The sequence below is a fragment of the Stegostoma tigrinum genome, chromosome 11 (genome assembly GCF_030684315.1).
Source record: "Stegostoma tigrinum isolate sSteTig4 chromosome 11, sSteTig4.hap1, whole genome shotgun sequence".
NCBI lineage: Eukaryota > Metazoa > Chordata > Chondrichthyes > Orectolobiformes > Stegostomatidae > Stegostoma > Stegostoma tigrinum.
In genome coordinates, this window is record NC_081364.1 from 24,091,997 (window position 1) to 24,110,118 (window position 18,122).

The 18,122-nt window shown below is 40.3% G+C and overlaps 1 protein-coding gene across 5 annotated transcripts in view; it reads right to left on the reverse strand.

The window, feature by feature from the left end:
- The window catches only part of vgll4b (vestigial-like family member 4b), a 198,901-nt gene that overhangs the window by 20,617 nt on the left and 160,162 nt on the right, over nucleotides 1–18,122 (reverse strand). The window contains exon 1 of one of the 5 annotated variants that reach the window (XM_048547837.2): nucleotides 4,091–4,184. The exons of the other annotated variants lie outside the window; for them this stretch is intronic. Within the exon in view, the coding sequence (XP_048403794.1) occupies nucleotides 4,091–4,104 (14 nt within the window). The 5' untranslated portion in view covers nucleotides 4,105–4,184. Of the gene's footprint in view, nucleotides 1–4,090; nucleotides 4,185–18,122 lie in introns of those variants that run through there. 5 annotated transcript variants of the gene reach the window in all.

Below are 18,122 nucleotides of genomic sequence, written 5' to 3' on the forward strand. Positions count from 1 at the left end.
CATTTACAAAATCATAATATAATCAATGATGGAATTAAGAAAGAGAAATGGAATGGTGTTTCAGTATCAATAAGGGAGACCCAACATGTGTAGCCTATTTGGATTTCCAAAAGGCATTCAGTAAGATGCCACAAAAATTACCACACAGAAAATATTGTATTGGGTGGTGTTTTATTAGCGTGGACAGATAATTTGCCGGCTAACAGAATACAGAGTCAGGATTAATGAGTCAATTTCCAGTTTAGCAAACAGAGGCTGCTGAATTGCCATAGGGATTAGTATTTGGGCCTCACATATTACATTCTATATTAATCTTCTTCTACTTTCACATAGTTTTAGAAGATGCAGCTGTTGTTGTGGCTTTACTTTCAATATCCATAACCAAGCCAATATCTTGGTCGAAGGTAAGTGCAAGTGCAGGACATCACTCAAATTTTTTTGGGGGGGGAAGTGGGGACGGGGTGACAACCATGTGCCCTGTGGCTTGTTACAGTTTCTGAAGTTGCAGCCTGGTGAGGTTTTGAGGTACCAATTGTACTTCATGCGGCCACATCAGCCATGTATATTCCAGGGAGCGCTGTCCACATGCTCCAGGGAGAGAATGAAGACATGTAAAATTTGTATGCAAAGCACAGCAAATAATTAAAAAGACAAACTGATTCTGGGTTTCATTTTGAGAGGAAAATGGGAGTGTAAGTAGCAAACTCTTATTGCATACAGTCATGCAAGGTATTGGTGTGATAACATTTCAACTGTGTACAGCTCTAAGTTTTTTTTCTTACAAAAACAAAAGGGGTATACTTGTATTAGAGACAATAGAGACATGATTGACTAACTGGATTCCTCGGATGCAAGGACTGCCATATGAGGAAAGGTTCATCACATTAGACTGATACTAATGGGAGATTAGGTGAATAAGAGGAGGTCAAATTAATTCTGAGGGGCTTGGCTGGATAGGTTCCGAAAGGATCTAGAATTTGGAATAAAGGGGCTCTCTCTCAAGAGAGATGAAGAGGAATTTACTTTTCCAGAGGATTGAGAATCATTGGAATTTGCTCCCCCAGCGACCTATGGAGACAGTTTGTTGCCCATCTTGGTCTTGATATATACAGTTTTTAAAAAAAAATAACGATAAGGATTCCACTGATAATGAAGAACGGGCAGGGAAGTGGAGTTGAGGTCAATATTAGATCAGCAACAATCTTACTGAATAGCAGAACAGGTTCAAAACATGGTCTTCTCCTATTTATATTCTTCTGTAATAACAGGGTCCAGATGATGCGCTCAAACTTTGCAATTTATGCTGTAATTCAACCTTCCCATCTGAGAATTAAAAGCTTATAATAGTCATGATTTATATTCCATGTAAAAATATAGATATATATATTCATCATTCCACATTTCCTGAAAATTACATCCTGCATTTCATTTTGCTTCCCATAGGATGTCCCCTTCAATATCCAATTCAGATGTTTTGCATTACACACATCATTCTCCCCCACACCAGCCCATGCAGTCAACCTGTCTAACTTCAAGTAAAAAGAAGGGGATTTCAAGACCAGGGGCACATTTTTAAGGTGAGAGGAGAGAGATTTAAAACAGACAAGAAGGAACTTTTTTTTTTACAGAGGTTGGTTTGTGTGTGGCATGAACATCCTGAAAAAGTGGTGGGCATGAGTACAATTACAACATTTAAAAGACATTTGTATAAGTACGTGAATAGGAAAGGCTTGGAGGGTTATGGACCAGCAGGAGGCAGGTGGGACTAGTTTAGTTTGGGATTATGTTTGGCATGGACTGGTTAGACTGAAGGGTCTGTTTCCGTGCTGTATGACTCTATGAGAGAAAACTACATTAGATATTCAGGGAGCTGATGAATGCACATTGGTTTTAGAACTCTTGATAGGAACTGCCCATTCACATATTGGCACAAACCTGGACAGTCAAAGTTTCAGGTTATCCTGTTCTGGCAGAGGGTCTTCCACAAGTACGGTAAATCAGACAAACTTGAATTTAATATGGCCTTACATTTTTTTCCCCCAACATCAACATCCATGTATATTTTAACAGGTCCGGGGGGAAGTGCAAACAGTTTTAAAATTTTGATAATCAATGAAGAAAATTAAAATCAGATCACCTTGAGGTGGGACTGCTCAGAGCTAGCTATCATATAATCATATAGCAGGAATCAAGCTTTGGGGCATTTATAGTGTAGTCTACCCCAAATCATACTGCAATAACTCAAACATTGGAAGATCATCACTGCATTTATGAACGAACCCACTACAAACAAAACAAACCACTCCGTACTGATCCTGAAACTCTTCCTACCTGACCACGACCATGACCCTACACCTCCCATTCCAAACCTTTAGATCTACAGCATACATTCAACTCATTATAGAAAATAAAGCATGTATTTCTCAAAACGCTTTATAAACAGTGAATTACATAGGAAAATTACCAAATATCACAAATTCAAGGTCATAACTGCAAATTGAAAAAAATGTAAAATGGGCATAAAAACAAAAATGAACAAATAATTCAGTCCAAAGAAACATCCAACAAACTCCTTCAAGCTGACTATCAAATAAGACCTCAAGTATCTCAATACTTGCTAAGAGGAAAACAGGCCCACCACCTCAAGACGCAAACAGGATCCTCACTTTACAAACACTCAATGCCATACTCATTAATACAGCTTCTTCAGGCATACCACAAAATCAAACACTACTGTCTATCATCCAGGGAGAAACAGACCTGTACAAAACAGCTGGTAAACAATAATGCTGCAGTCGGAATATGGACTGATGGGTCAATAGGTTCTCAACTACCTTTATACTCAGCCCAGTGCCATATCCACTATTACATGAATAAACAAAATCCAACCGTGCGCTCATCAAATATAGATGTTGATGTACTTGGAGGAAGGAGAGTATCGTTCTTTATTCATTCACGGGATGAGGGCATCACTGGCTAAACAGCATCTATTGCCCACGCTTATTACCCAGAGGGTACTTAAGAATCAACCACATGCTGTGGGTCGGGAATCACATGTAGGCCAGACCAGCTAAGGATGGCATTTTCCCTCCCTAAAGGACTTTAATGAACCAGATGGGTTTTTCCTGACAATTGACAATAAATTCATGGTCATCATTAGACTCTTAATTCCAGATTTTTACTGAGTCCGAATTCCACCATTTGCCATGGCGAGATTCAAACCCGGGATTCAGAATATTATCTGGGTCTCTGGATTACAGGGCCACTAGGCCATTGTCTCACCAGTGAACGCTAAGTAATAGTCCAGGAACTGTGGTAATTTATTACATTGCTGCTCTGTCTGAAAGGTGGTGAACGTGAGCAGGGCTGCATCCGCTATTTTTGCATTGTACAGTATTCTTTCTTCCACAGCAATCCTTCAAATCCAAACTCTAACAGGGGCCCCGGTCAGGGTTCACACTTGGCACCAGTATCCATTAGGTTTACATGCAAAGAAAGAGACTGACCAACAATTTCCAACTTGGACCTTAAAATGCTAATTTGACAATTACTGTAATAATTAAGTGTCTTGACCTAATTCCTCAATGCTTCAAAAGGAGTTTTTTGATTGCTTATAAGAATATTTACAAGAATTTTGGGTTTTCTTTATTCTCATAATATTATAATAGCTATAAATAGATAGTCATTGGACTGCCCTCTTTTTTAATCTTTAAAATATACTGTAAGTAGAGGTTCTGACTGAGTGTGTATTGTCGAACTTGCAGCTTGACAAGAATACCGAAAGCTTGAACTATGGATCACCAAACTATGGATCACTGAGCACTACATATTTTCTAAAAAAGGTTTACGGGTGGTTTCAGTTCCACTGATTCAAGGTTGCTGTCCCAAAGTCTGGAGCAGGCACAATATAGTTTTCAAATCACCACTGCACTCGAGCTATTGGTGCAGCGGGGAGAATGGTGTTCACTGCTGAATAAATAATTTTATCTCTAAACAGCACACTGGCTCAAACTTTAAAATTAATTACAGATGAACATGGAACTACCATCTGTTTTTTTTTAAAAAATAGAATGGAAGGTTTGGTACTAACCTCACTTTAATCATTGTCAAAAAGCATGAAGGCAGCCCAATGTCCTCCCACAAGAAAGTCCTGGGCCCCTGAATCTTGGCAGGCTCGCTTATGAAATGCTAGGCAGGCAGAAGCCATTTCAACATAAAAGCCCTGTGCAAACGCAGCAATCAGTATATTGCACATTTTCCTAATCTCCTTTGAACTGCACTAAATGCAAATGAAGTTACAGACCATACAATACAATATTTAGTACAGAAAATGATTTTCATGTTAAAAGGCATTTGGCAAAGAAAACTGAAGACTTTAGGAGCTGAATCAATACAAATGATTTTCTATATTGTGCCAACTGTTACTGCTGGTGGCATTTATTTTCCACACAGATACGAAGCAACTGATCAATATAAATGTCATGAGAAAGGATTTCTGTTGAGCTTCCTAACTCCCCTGTAGACTCTTAATGCAGCACATTTGCCTGCTGGGGAAGGCTGATGTCAGCGCTTGTGAACACAGCTCAGTGAAAGGATAAGGAGGTCTTTGTTTTCAGTTGAACTGTGAAAATGAGAAAATGGCTCCAGCCGACAAACAAGAAACCCACATGCACAGGTCATCCAAAGCCCTTTGCTTAATGTTTTAAAGTACAATTTATATAATTCATATATTCACTTTCAAGGAATTATTTTTTGGAAAAAAAGAAATAAAATCTGGAAAAAGTGAGACAAAGCAGAGGATTCTGATTACAAGATTCACCGAGTCTGACCAGGAGGAGAGGGAGGGGAAATTTCCTCAAGTTAAAAAGTTGGCAGAAAGATAGTCAAATTCTCATGTTATCCTTTCCTGGCAGAGGAGCTTCCACGCATATGGGGAATCAGACAAACTTGAATTCAATGTGGCCTTGAAACTTTTTTTCTCTCCAACATTATATAATTGCTCTCAATGAACAGTATTTATATCGCTGGTGTATTACGCTCAATTCAATGTGCATCGTAACAAGAATGACTTCAAAAGAGCAAGCAGACTGCTCAGAAGCAAGAAGAAAATCAACACTATTCTGATGGTTTATTAAATATATTCGTGAAGGATTTAGGACGTGGAAGCATTGGAAAAGGTGCAGAGGAGATTTACCAGGAGGTTGCCTGGTCTGGAGCGCAGGCCCTATGAAGAAAGGCTGAGAGACCTGGGTCTGTTCTCATTGGAGAGAAGGAGGCTAAGAGGGGATTTAATAGAGACATACAAGATGATCAGAGGATTAGAGAGAGTGGACAGTGAGAGTCTTTTTCCGAGGATGATGACTTCAGCTTGCACAAGGGGGCACAGCTACAAATTGAGGGGTGATACATTTAAGGCAGATGTCAGGGGCAGGTTCTTTAATCAGAGAGTGGTAAGGGCGTGGAACGCCCTGCCTGCCAATGTAGTTACCTCAGCCACATTAGGGGCATTTAAACAGTCCTTGAATAAGCATACGGATAATGATGGGATAGTGTAGGGGGAGAGGCTTAGGTTAGTTCACAAGTCGGCGCAACATTGAGGGCCGAAGGGCCTGTTCTGCGCTGTATTGTTCTATGTTCTAAGGCTCAAACCAAAGGAGTGTCAAAAGGTTTCTCTTAATGTTTACCAAGGTTATGAATGATTCACTACACTAATGGTTGGAAAATGACTTCACAGAGGAGTCACTTCTCTGCTCCTTCACAAATTTCCCCAATTCTCCAGCATAAAGTCAAGGAACATCCTGACTTTAATAGTCTGTACCAACTATAGCCAATGCAATAAATGGTTAGGCATTAACCATACTTGGTTTTAAAAGACTGTGGACACTTACTACATTTGCATTCAATGTTCCAAGTTTTATATTAACGATTAAAATATTTGGATCTTCAGAAGAAACGGAAGGCCAGTCAGGCTAATCCTCATTGACAAATCACCATCACTGCTCATGAGAAGGAATGTATTTCAAACAAACGAAAAATAACTCTAGAACAGAACCACAACAATGTAGTCAACACACTTGGAGAAGGACTAGTGGAAAAAATATATTGATTGCATGCAAGCGTGATAGAATGTATGTTTTCTGAAACTACTGGTGAAAGAGGAGTTCAAGTTGCCTTTATAGCCCTTTACTTCAGAAGCTTCCAATATCCTTGTCATTAGAACACTGTGATCAAGACATTAAGCACCACGTGTGAGCTCCATTTGAACCTGATGCATACTTGCTTAAATAATTCTTGTTTAGATGATTAAATTTCATTTGAATGTTATCTATTTGAGTCAGTTTTAACTAAGGGTATGCAATCGGTTCTTCTTTAAGCCACCAACTTTGCACCAGAGATGGAGTCATATTAGATTCACTCTTGGTATGAACTGACAGTATAAATCAGGCTTTGGCATTTATTTTTTTGAAAAGTTCTACTTTTGAAGTACACTTACCAAGCTGCAACTTACATATGGTTATTCGACATAAATGACCTGAATTCTCAGTCCCATGCGAGGTAGTTTAAGTTGAAGATAACATCAAGCTTGAACGGACCTTAGACTATGAAGAAGCAGCCAAGATTCTGAATAGAACATTAATCTGGGCTGATCAGTAACTTCATTTAAGTTCAATATACAGTTGCACAATGTAATACAAACTGGGACTCAAAAATATTACGTTTAGAGAGCACCTGAATGTATGTAACTTGCCAAGTGAAAAATTTGTAAGGGCCAGAAATCTACTGGCTTGCTCAACAAATGTAAATAGCTCAAAAACTTCAAATCCCACAGAAAATACACAGTGCGTTGGTCATGTGATAAACAAAGAAAATGTCAAATATCTCAAGGTGCTTTAGAGGAATGATCATCAAATAAAATTAGACACAGAGCCAGACGCAAAAATTTGTATACAGGCACGGGGTTTAAGGAAGATTTAAATGCCAAGAGATAGAGACGAGGCACTTACGGAGGGAAATCTATAGGCCAAGCAGTTGAAGGCTCAACTCAAAATGTAACAATGCAAATCTGGATATCCAAGAGGCTAGAACTGGAGGAGTGGAAAGGTGATGGAAGGTAACGTGAGGCATTCGAAATAGGGAGGTACAAATTCATGGAAGGTTTTGGTAACAATGAACAGAATTTTTAAAAAGTTGAAGCACTGCTGGGCTAGGGATCAACATGGTATTAAGCACAGGGTGACAGGAACTGTGCAATCAGCAATTTTGGATGGCTTCAAGTTTACAGAGGATGAAGGGCAGTCAGGACAATATTGAATTGTCATATCCAGATGAAAACAAAAGACATTGATCAGTTTCAACAGATGAGCTGAGACTAGGATAGGCATGGAATGTCATCACAGTAGTAGATCTTCTTTGGTTCATCCAAACTTATCCCAATGATCCTGTGACATAGCTTGTTATTTAAAAGCGGGTTAAAAAGTGCTAATGTGCAAAAAAACATGAAAACATAGTTTTGCTCTAACAAATTCAAATGTATGAAAGCAATGTTTTGTTTAAGAAAGCTACTCTTCCATTCACATTCTGCACCTAATGAAGCTTGCGGACTTTCTGCAGGTTATCTGGTTTTGGATCACATCCACAAGTTTGCAATGGTTTACACAAACCAGCTTTTAGTGTATGGGCCAAAATGAGTTATGAAAGCCAGGACTTTACTGAAAGCTGTATTCTGTAGGAGCTTAGGAGGTTTCAAGGAAAGAACAAACTCTGGAAGTAATTATATACCATCCGTTTTTACTGGCATTAAATTGCAGGGGTGTTTCCGTTTTTCTTTATCTTAAATACAGCTATTTGAACATGATTGTGATCCTCTATACAGTCTGATGCAAGACATTAATTTCAGCTGACGTTGTGAAAAATATATCACTCTACTAGTACAAAACAAGGTGCAGCTTCCTCTTGAAGTAAGAATACTGCATGTAAGTCTGACAAACAAACAGCTCTACTTCTTGGTGAGCCAGATGTGTGAGAATAAATAGAGCTATGTTTTTATTCAGTATGCTGCATTCCAACTGCTTGATTTCACAAACTACAACTAAATCATCCCCAGTTTCATTAGCACAATACCTGCTTGTAAACTAGAAATAAACAGGAAAACTGTGAAATATAAATGGCATGCACACAAAAGAAAAATTCCAGCTCTCTTGCTTTGTGACACACACAAAACCACAACTCTCATGTTGCAACTAATGGAAATTTCTGAAAAGCCCTAGGAGATCAATGCACCAAGAAGAAATGCGTGTTACAAGTTTGCTCACCGCTATCACTTCTTCATGTTTTTGGGATACAGGATAAAAGGAAAGAACTATGCTTCATTTCATATTTACCAAGATTCCTAATTGGTCAAACTTTCAAGCAATACTGTCCTTGTAAGTTACCAAGAGCATTCAGCTAGTGACTAAGCACATGGGCAGAATGTCACCTTTGTTGTCCTGCACATTTTAAATGTCACTGTTTTGGTTCATGCCACCATGGAGTACTGGTAGAGAGAAATTACAAGGGCTAAAAATGAGTAAGAAATCAAAGTCAGTTTGCTCCATAACAACGGATACAAATAGGAAAAATCAGACAAAATGAACATGATCAAAAGCTAGGCTTGTAATTGATCAAGTAGGTTATTATATAGACAACTTGCTTTGTTAACTACATTTTACAGTCAGGGACATCATCCTGTTTTGTCCACCAAGGCAGTTGCAGACTTCCATTGTTCTTACCTACTTTAGTGCCAGAAAATGTATTGCATTACATCACTACCCACTTGTAAACCATGAATAAATCTTGCTGTGTTACTATGTTGTACCGTAAAAGGAAACAGATGATTGTTATGAATGGGACTGTTAATTTTATTCAAGCATATGCAACATTTCAACTACTTTTCCTCAAATCTCCAGAGATATTTACACGTACTCAAGTTTTGTTCCTATCTATGCATTTTACTAATGTTGACAAAAAGGTTTCATGTTAAATTTCCAAAATCACATTCACTTTGAAAGGAACACCCAAATTTTCCGTACCAATCTCAAAACTGATCTGCAGTTTTTAAGAATACAACCTTATTATTTATTGCTTCAGGGAATAATTTGAGTCCAACAGAATTAATGAAGCAGCTACTGCAAATTTTAATCCCAGAATGAATCGACATACGCAATCACTAGCTGTTTAAACTCACAAAGAGGGTTTCGTCCTCTTTCTTGAATTTTCCCCAGAGACCTTAACCATGAGTCAATAGTGTTCCATCGAGACAGACACAACAGACGGATCAGAAAAGTCACAACAGCCTATAGGATCAACAGAGAGTGGATTCGCCACAAAACAGACAAAGGGGAAGATGCAGGGAGACTACTGGGTTGAGGCTGCAGCAAAAAAAATCTTAAATGCAAATAAGCAAAGGGAGGCACATGTCAAGAACTGCAGAAATACTTCAGATTACAACTGAAATCATGTGGAACAGTGCAGCACCCAGGTCCAGAAGCAGCGCAAGAAACTGCAGACAATTGGACAACACATCACGCTTTTAGCATGTGGGTGAACTGACATATTACTAAACATTTTGATCAGGTTAGAAAGGCTGTTTTCTAAATTACATATAGATATTTCTGCTAAAAAAATTGCTATTCAAACGCGTTTCCTATTGAAACAACGAAATAGAATGATGCAGCCTGCAACAAAAATAAAAATTACTACTCATCGAGGTCTTACAAAACATTAAAGATCTGTACAACTACATTGTAAATTTAACTGGAATGCAAGGAATGTAGACTACTTCAGTTAAGCTCTAAAGCTAAGCACTGTAAGTAGTGATCAGGAATGCATACTGCTACTGCTGACATTGTGCTATGATCATTTTGTCTAGTCAGGAGTAAGTGAAATCTGTTTCAACATGATGCTATTCATGGTCACAGGATAGAAAGAAAAATATCAAAAATTTCTCCTGTACTTGTGCACACATGCACTTTATTTTTATAATTTTTTTTACAGATACACATGTATTTTTATGTATGTGCATACACATGCATTAACTGGTGAAACCTATTACTGTTCTCATGTTAACTTGTATGAATAGTCATTTCTGAAAATGATGCAAGTTTTCAGCAACATAAATTTTAATCAGATGTAGCCAAACTGGGAACATTTTGATATTTTCCACGTATCAAAATTAGAAAGTGGTATGGCACATCTGAAGTTAGAAATATTAGTCTATACCACTTCAGCAGTTTTCCAATGTTTACCGTTTGATTAATTAAAAACATTTTAATGCATTTTCAAGACCTTTGGTTTTTTTAAAAAAACTTTTCCTCAATTCAGCCTTCCAAGTGCTATACAATCTCTAAGCATTCAGCAGAGACTATGGAGGAGCATCTTAAAAAGTAGAAAGTTGAGAATAGGAATTCCAGTGCTTACAGATTTGATGGGTGAAGGCATGGAATAAAGAGACCGAGACACGCAAACCAATATTGGAGAAATGTCATGTTCTTGAAAGATTATTGCACGGCTGCAGCAATCTGCGAAGATAGGGAGGTGAGGGGCAAATATTTGGCAACATTCGAACGTGACAATGACAATTTGCAAACACAGACGTTAGTAGATTGGGGAACCTATCTAGGTCAGGGCGAGGTTATGGTTACAGAACTTGTGTAGAACATGTGCAGTGTTTTGAATGAATCACATCCATAAAAGGAATAATCTGCAAGGACAGCAAGAGGGTATTAGTAGCAAATAAACAAAGGGAAGGATAGACATTTGCAATGGCCCAGAGTGACAAAGAAATGTACATATCAATGGTAAGTTAAACTCAGAATGAGGTAGCAATTACCTTTGTCTGTGTGGCATTCTATGTTTAACTATATGTTGAAGTAGGGAAAATTGTAGTTTATCCAGAACTCTTACAATTGACCAACAGTCTGAGGCGCAGTGCAGGTGGTAGTATTGCAGAACTATGTCATCAGCCTCCATGTGGAATCGGCAGCATGTACTCAGATGCTATCATACACACTTAGCAAAAAGATGTGAAACTTGCGAGGACAAGATGAAAAACTATCGCAAGAGATTCGCTAACTATAACTGCGTATATAAAATGTGCAAAGTGAGGGTAAACCCATTCAACTGGGCAATGGAGACAAGTGTCGTCAAATGTATGAAAGACTGGCAGGTCAGGATGGAGGAGGAGACGAGTGTACCATGACTATTGTTACAAAAATCATCATATCTCTTTTGTCAGGATTATTTAATTGCTGTGGCAATTGTCTGATAGGAAGTGTTCAGTCTTCAAAGGTGGAGCTGTAAGAATCCCAAGGATAATATTAGAGAATATTAACACAATCATTTACCATGTCAGTATCACGGGAGCAAGGAAGGAAATGGAAATTTGGGTAGTCCACATCTTATTGGTAAAAGGGTTAAGAAAACAAGAGCTGAGTCTCACAAACAAGATGAGCCTGGTAAATACCTCAGGGAAGAAAAGACAGAAACAACAGAAAAAATTGGAATACTATATTAGGGCTGGGAGGATCTTCTGACTTTGAGAGAAATAAGGATGGAGTGGGACGAGGAGGAGGAGGAGGAACATGACAGAGGGCCTGAACAAAAGGTCTTACTCTTTGAGATTAAAGTAGTCCACAAGGGGAATTGTGGAGATGGTAATGGAGAGAAGAAACTCAGAAGTTACGTTTTGGTTCTGAAAATGAAGTGAAAGTCGCATCTGAGAGACAGAACTGGTGATGAGTTTAGCCAAAGGGTTACTGCCTCTCGGGGGAGGGGGGGGGGGGGGTCGGAATGTTGAGAACTGAAGAAGTGAACAATTTTCACAAGGACAGCAAAATGCCATAGTGTGTAATGAGGTCCAGCCACAATGGACTATTAATAGCTGAATAGTAAATGTACTACATTGAAACAGGTATGTGCCCCATGAACTGAAGAAGAAAGCTGAGGGGCTAATCTCATAATTTTCTTGAAAGCAGAAACATGCAATAAACATTCAGAGTGATTGTTTTAAATGAGGCACTCAAACAACTATGAACCACTTATTCCTCATTACATTACACCGTCAATTTCAATGAAAACATATTTGGATATACAGCACTAACCCACAATAAATGTTATATACTGGTATTTGGATAGCACTGAATACTTCTTAAATTCTCAAAGTATGCCCATCAATGAATAACTTTCTTGCACTACTGACCATTAAGTTGACAATGCACTTTGAGGATTCTGCTTAATGTTCATGATCCTTCCAGCTTACATTTTGGGTCTCAAATCAGTTTTCTTTTAACAAAATACAAATTATAGGTGGAGTTCAAACACAACATCTGGAATCATCAGTTAAGAAGTTTACAATGAATGGCAGCAAGGAGCTAGGGACAACTGAACAGAGCACAATGTGAGCAATGGCAAGATAGTTGGGAAAATTGGTTGAGTCATCCAAAGGATATCTGGATGCTGAGCGAAACATCCCATTTTCCAAACAAGTGTTGAACAACAAAACAACATTCTTGTTTGGGAGCAGTAAGCAGCTTACTTGCACGGCTTATCACTCATTATCACTTTCATTCCTATGAATTCTCGCCTCATTTACATGCAGCGTCCCACTCTCCCACATGTCAGACAGAAATTGATGCCAAGAATTCCCGACATGAAAGTCAGAGAGGTTACCTAGTTATCCCAATTCACCACTCGCCTCTCCAGACATCCACTTTGGAAAGTAAGCTCCAACATCTCAGGGAACGGTCCACAGGCAAAGACCACACATATACCCATTCACGGGCAACATCATCCAACACACACCAGCCTCATCACATCCTCATAGCACATTTCTGATTCACTTACAGTATGGTTCTGAATGACAATGCTGCACTGTAGTTTGCACCAGCATCTCTCACAACCTACTTTGCCTTGAATATTTTCTTCTGCTGCACAGATGTCTGAGGTCCGGCAACAAATGAATCCATCGCCATGCCAACTGACACGCGAGCAGCTTGTGCAGAGCCTCTTAGTAGCTGCACAGCACTGCAACTTGGTGGGAACATTGACCATAATGTTCCTGTAAGGACAGCCTGCACACACAGGGCTGGGTACCCATTTCACGGATTGGAATTGGTACATCTCAGGGATCCTCGCTTGCTCTCTTACAATTCAATCACTTTAAGCCTGTTTGGATATTCTCAACATCTTTGCTTGGCTATTATGCACTTTGCCCCCTCAGCTAGAACTAACAGGGTGACTGTACTTCTGTCCTGTCTTGCTATTTTGTACAGACACAGTCAGGTAGCTTGTCCAGGATGTCTGCCCAGTCAGCTAAGGGGGTGGATGTCTTCCTGTATACTACTGTGCCACATCAATGTCACACCTGCAACATAGATCTGAAACCTACACTGCAAACACACCGCATGTGCTTCAACCAAACTGCCAATACTCAAAATCCCAGGGGGACAGTCCTCAGCCATGTCTAGGCAGTGAGTTCCAGCACAGTCAAGGGCATTGTCCAATATTAGTTCAGATTTGGGTACAACCAGTTGCCACTCAATGTGGTCACAGTCCTGATCCCAGTGTCAAGTTGAAGGTTGGGAGCACAACCACCCGTTTCGATTCTCTCTGTCCTATTGAGAGTTTTTTTCTGAGAATGAGACAAAAGGAGAGACCGAGTGGGAAAAGCAGTAGTCTAGTGGGAAATTGGGTGGAGGAGTGTAAAGGGAGGAAAGATGCTGCATGTGACAGTGAGAGTGATACAGCATGAGCCATGTGGGAGTGGGTGCAATTGCAAATATAGACCAAGTGTGATATAGCTTAAGGGAGGTGATGGCAATTACCCTCCCAGAGCAGAACTTATACTGGCAGCTGTGCACTGTCCTGGATCAGAATGACAGAGTCAAGTATTGTGGCCTACTTGGCCCGTCCTAGGGAAAGATGACAACCCTTTTCCGCATCATACCATCCACCAGGACCTCCAGCTTCCGGTCCATAAACCAAAATGCCAATTTCCTCTCATCAAACATGTCTGGAGCAAATGCCATAAACCATGCAGGGCAGCTCCAGACTGCCAGTGCTTAACTAGGTGCACAATAGTCTTTTTAGCACGCTATTGGCACCAGGGATGTCCTGGCAGTGGCAAGTTACTTGTGCCTGTGGTGAGCGGGAGAATCGGGCTAACATGGTACAAGCGGGAAAGCATAGGGCATCACATGGGTCTAAAGAGGCAAATTTTAGAGGACACAAAGAGAAAACTCAATAGAACTTGCAAGGAGAAACCGTCTTTGAAACCTGACAAAAACAACACTGCTCCTTTCTAGTAAAATTCATATACCAGGCTCAGAAGTACGTGAACAGCTAAAACTAACCAGCATAATGAAGGGCTCAAAGAAACTGAGATATTCAAATATAACAAAAAAAATGCTCAACTTCAAGAAAAAGACTTCAAATTATTTAACTCATTTCTCCATCACACACTCTTGCTCCACAAATGCTGCCAAAAAGACAGAGAGAGATGCAAACCAAATCAACACCCCAACGAGTACTGGCTTTGATCAAACATTCTCAGTCCCAAACAAGAAGATCTAGGCAGTAAATAGGGACAAGCTGCATCTGCTCAAAATGAACTGACCACTAGTCCGTGTTTACATATTAAAGCAATGATCTGGCAGCATAATGTACTGTTATAAAGGCACATGACAACTTACTTTCGTGTATTTTTAGACCGTTCAGTTCGGTGTTGATTTTACAGTGCCTGTAATTAAATTTCTATGTCATTGACAAGGATCAGACTATGGTCATATTGGAAAACATGTAAAACACACATGAAAATGGACATGATTAGATACACTCTTGGTCAATCAACAGAAAGGTATTATTACAGGTAACCATGCTCCCAGAAAAAATAATATCAAATAACATCAATGTATAGGACTTTGGTTCGGCCACATGTGGAATACTGTGTACAGTTCTGGTCGCTACATTACCAAAAGGATGTGGATGCTTTGGAGAGGGTGTAGAGGAGGTTCACCAGGATGTTGCCTGGTACGGAGGGTGCTAGCTACGAAGAGAGGTTGAGTAGATTAGGATTATTTTCATTAGAAAGACGGAGATTGAGGGGGGACCTGATTGAGGTCTACAAAATCATGAGGGGTATAGACAGAGTGGATAGCAAAAAGTTTTTTCCCCCCATAGTGGGGGACTCAATTACTAGGGGTCATGAGTTCAAAGTGAGAGGAGGAAAGTTTAAGGGAGATATGCGTGTAAAGTTCTTTACACAGAGCCTGGTGGGCGCCTGGAATGCGTTGCCAGCAGAGGTGGTAGACGCAGACACGTTAGCGTCTTTTAAGATATATTTGTACAGGTACATGGATGGGCAGGGAGCAAATGGACACAGACCGTTAGAAAATAGATGACAGGTTAGACTGAGGATCTTGATAGGCGCAGGCTTGGAGGGCTGAAGGGCCTGTTCCTGTGCTGTAGGTTTCTTTGTTTCTTTTGTTTCAAATGGTATTAAACCATGCATTTGAGTTGTTTACAACCATGCAACCCTTTGTAAAAACCAAAAGAACTGTGGATGCTGTAAATCAAGAACAAAAACAAAAGTTCCTGGAAAAGCTCAGCAGGTCTGGCAGCATCTGTGAAGGAGAAAACAGAGTTAATGTTTCAGGTTCGGCGACTCTTCAGAATAGTTCTGAGGAAGGGTCACCAGACCCGAACGTTAACTCTGTTTTTTCCTTCACAGATGCTGCCAGACATGCTGAGCTTTTCCAGCAACTTTGGTTGCATTACAAATTACTGATTCACTATTTACTTATACACTTAAAATCACAAACTTAACTGAAGGGTATTTTCAAGATAACAAAGTGTGGAGCTGGATGAACACAGCAGGCCAAGCAGCATCTCAGGAGCACAAAAGCTGACGTTTCGGGCCTAGACCCTTCATCAGAGAGGGGGATGGGGAGAGGGTTCTGGAATAAATAGGGAGAGAGGGGGAGGCGGACTGAAGATGGAGAGAAAAGAAGACAGGTGGAGAGGACAGTATAGGTGGGGAGGTAGGGAGGGGATAGGTCAGTCCAGGGAAGACAGACAGGTCAAGGAGTTGGGATGAGGTTAGTAGGGAGGAAATGGAGGTGCGGCTTGAGGTGGGAGGAAGGGATAGGTGAGAGGAAGAACAGGTTAGGGAGGCAGAGACAGGCTGGGCTGGTTTTGGGATGCAGTGGGGGGAGGGGATGAACCAGGCTGTTGTGTGATGCAGTGGGGGGAGGGGGCGAACTGGGCTAGTTTTGGGATGCGGTGGGGGAAGGGGAGATTTTGAAGCTGGTGAAGTCCACACTGATGCCATTGGGCTGCAGGGTTCCCAAGTGGAATATGAGTTGCTGTTCCTGCAACCTTCGGGTGGCATCCTTGTGGCACTGCAGGAGGCTCATGATGGACATGTTGTCTGAAGAATGGGAGGGGGAGTTGAAATGGTTCGCGACTGGGAGGTGCAGTTGAAGGGTATTTTCAATTGGGTATGCTGATCTATTACTGGTAGTAAACTCTCAGATACGTGCAAAGTTACCAAACAATACAACTAGATAAAAGAAATCAATTTGTTGCATTCTGCCTGCTGTGAAGAATGCACTTTTCTTGGTTTCCCAAACCATCACTGAATATAGACTTCACCGAACCTACTTGTAAATGTAGCTCAGTATAATCAGATGTATGTGTAGCATGACACAAAGCAGCATCATGACGCAAATCCAAATGATAAACCAATCTGGTTCAATGCTGGCTGTGGGTGCCAATTTTTATTTTAAAATAGAATGTTTTGTTCATTCAGGGAAGAGGAACCTACAGTCTCCTGCATCCACTCTCCAGAGATCAGCACAAAGCAACAGACTGAACTGGGACATTCCTTGTCTGAATGGCTCAGCTAACATCTTAACAGAAACTCCTGGGATTGCAATTTACATTGTTGACATTTCTTCTTTCATTGAAGGACAGTCAGTTCGCTTAGAGATTATGGCAGTAACACGCTACATCTTGCGCATAGTTTGCCTTCTTTCAGTAAGTAGATTTGCCAGAGAACAAAGCTCTGCCATCTTAAAGATATTATGCACCATAACCTGTTCAACAATTATAGACTTCAATAAAAAAAAACAAATCTGTCAGTTCCATTTATGGACATGGAATTATTTCATTAATACTATTTGACTGGTGAAGGGCTAAAAACAGTGTCGCCACGTACCTTACACCCCAAAAACCAGAGTTGCAGAGGCAGGCAGTCTACCGCCAAGCCACTGTCAACTCCCTAGCACAGATCAGCCGCAACACGCTACTGGTTGCCTTATCCATTAATTGAACATGCGAGTAATAGTGGCAAACCCACATCCTGTCATCTTGTTGTATTCATGTTTCAGGAGATTAGGCGATAGGTTAGAAAAGAACTACCACACATCACTTTCAATTACACCTTCACCCATGCAGCTTTCTTTAGCTCAGTTAAAATTTCAGATAGCCATTAAAAAAATTTGCTTTTCTCTCGCTCAATCTTAAAAGGTATTAATTCTCATTGGGCTATACCACCATGAGAATCAGTAGCCTTTGTGCCCTCCACTAGTTTGAACATCAAGCTGTTCAAACTACAGTGTCATGTCATGTTAATCTGGGTTGACTTGATAATTAGCAAGTAACATTTGTGTCATACAAGTGCTGGGCAACGCCCATTTCCATCTACAGAACTCAACCATTCTCCCTTGATATGCAATGGCAGCACTATCTGACTTACCCGCTATCAACATCACAGGGTTACCATTGATCAGAACCTGAACGGAGCAGAAATATAAATTCTGTGGCTATTACAGCATGTCAGAGGTTGGTAATTGTGCGGTGAACAACTCACCTCCCAAAACCCCAAAGCCTGTTAACCATCTGCAAGGCACATTCAGAAGAAAACGGGGCAATACTTTTTACCTGCCTGAACAACTGCAACTCCAATGACACTCAAAAAGCTCAATACCTTCCAGCGCAAAGCAACCTGTTTGACTAGTGCCACATTCACCACCTTCAACATCTGATCTGTCCACCAAAACACAGTGGCAGCAGTGTCTACTACCCCC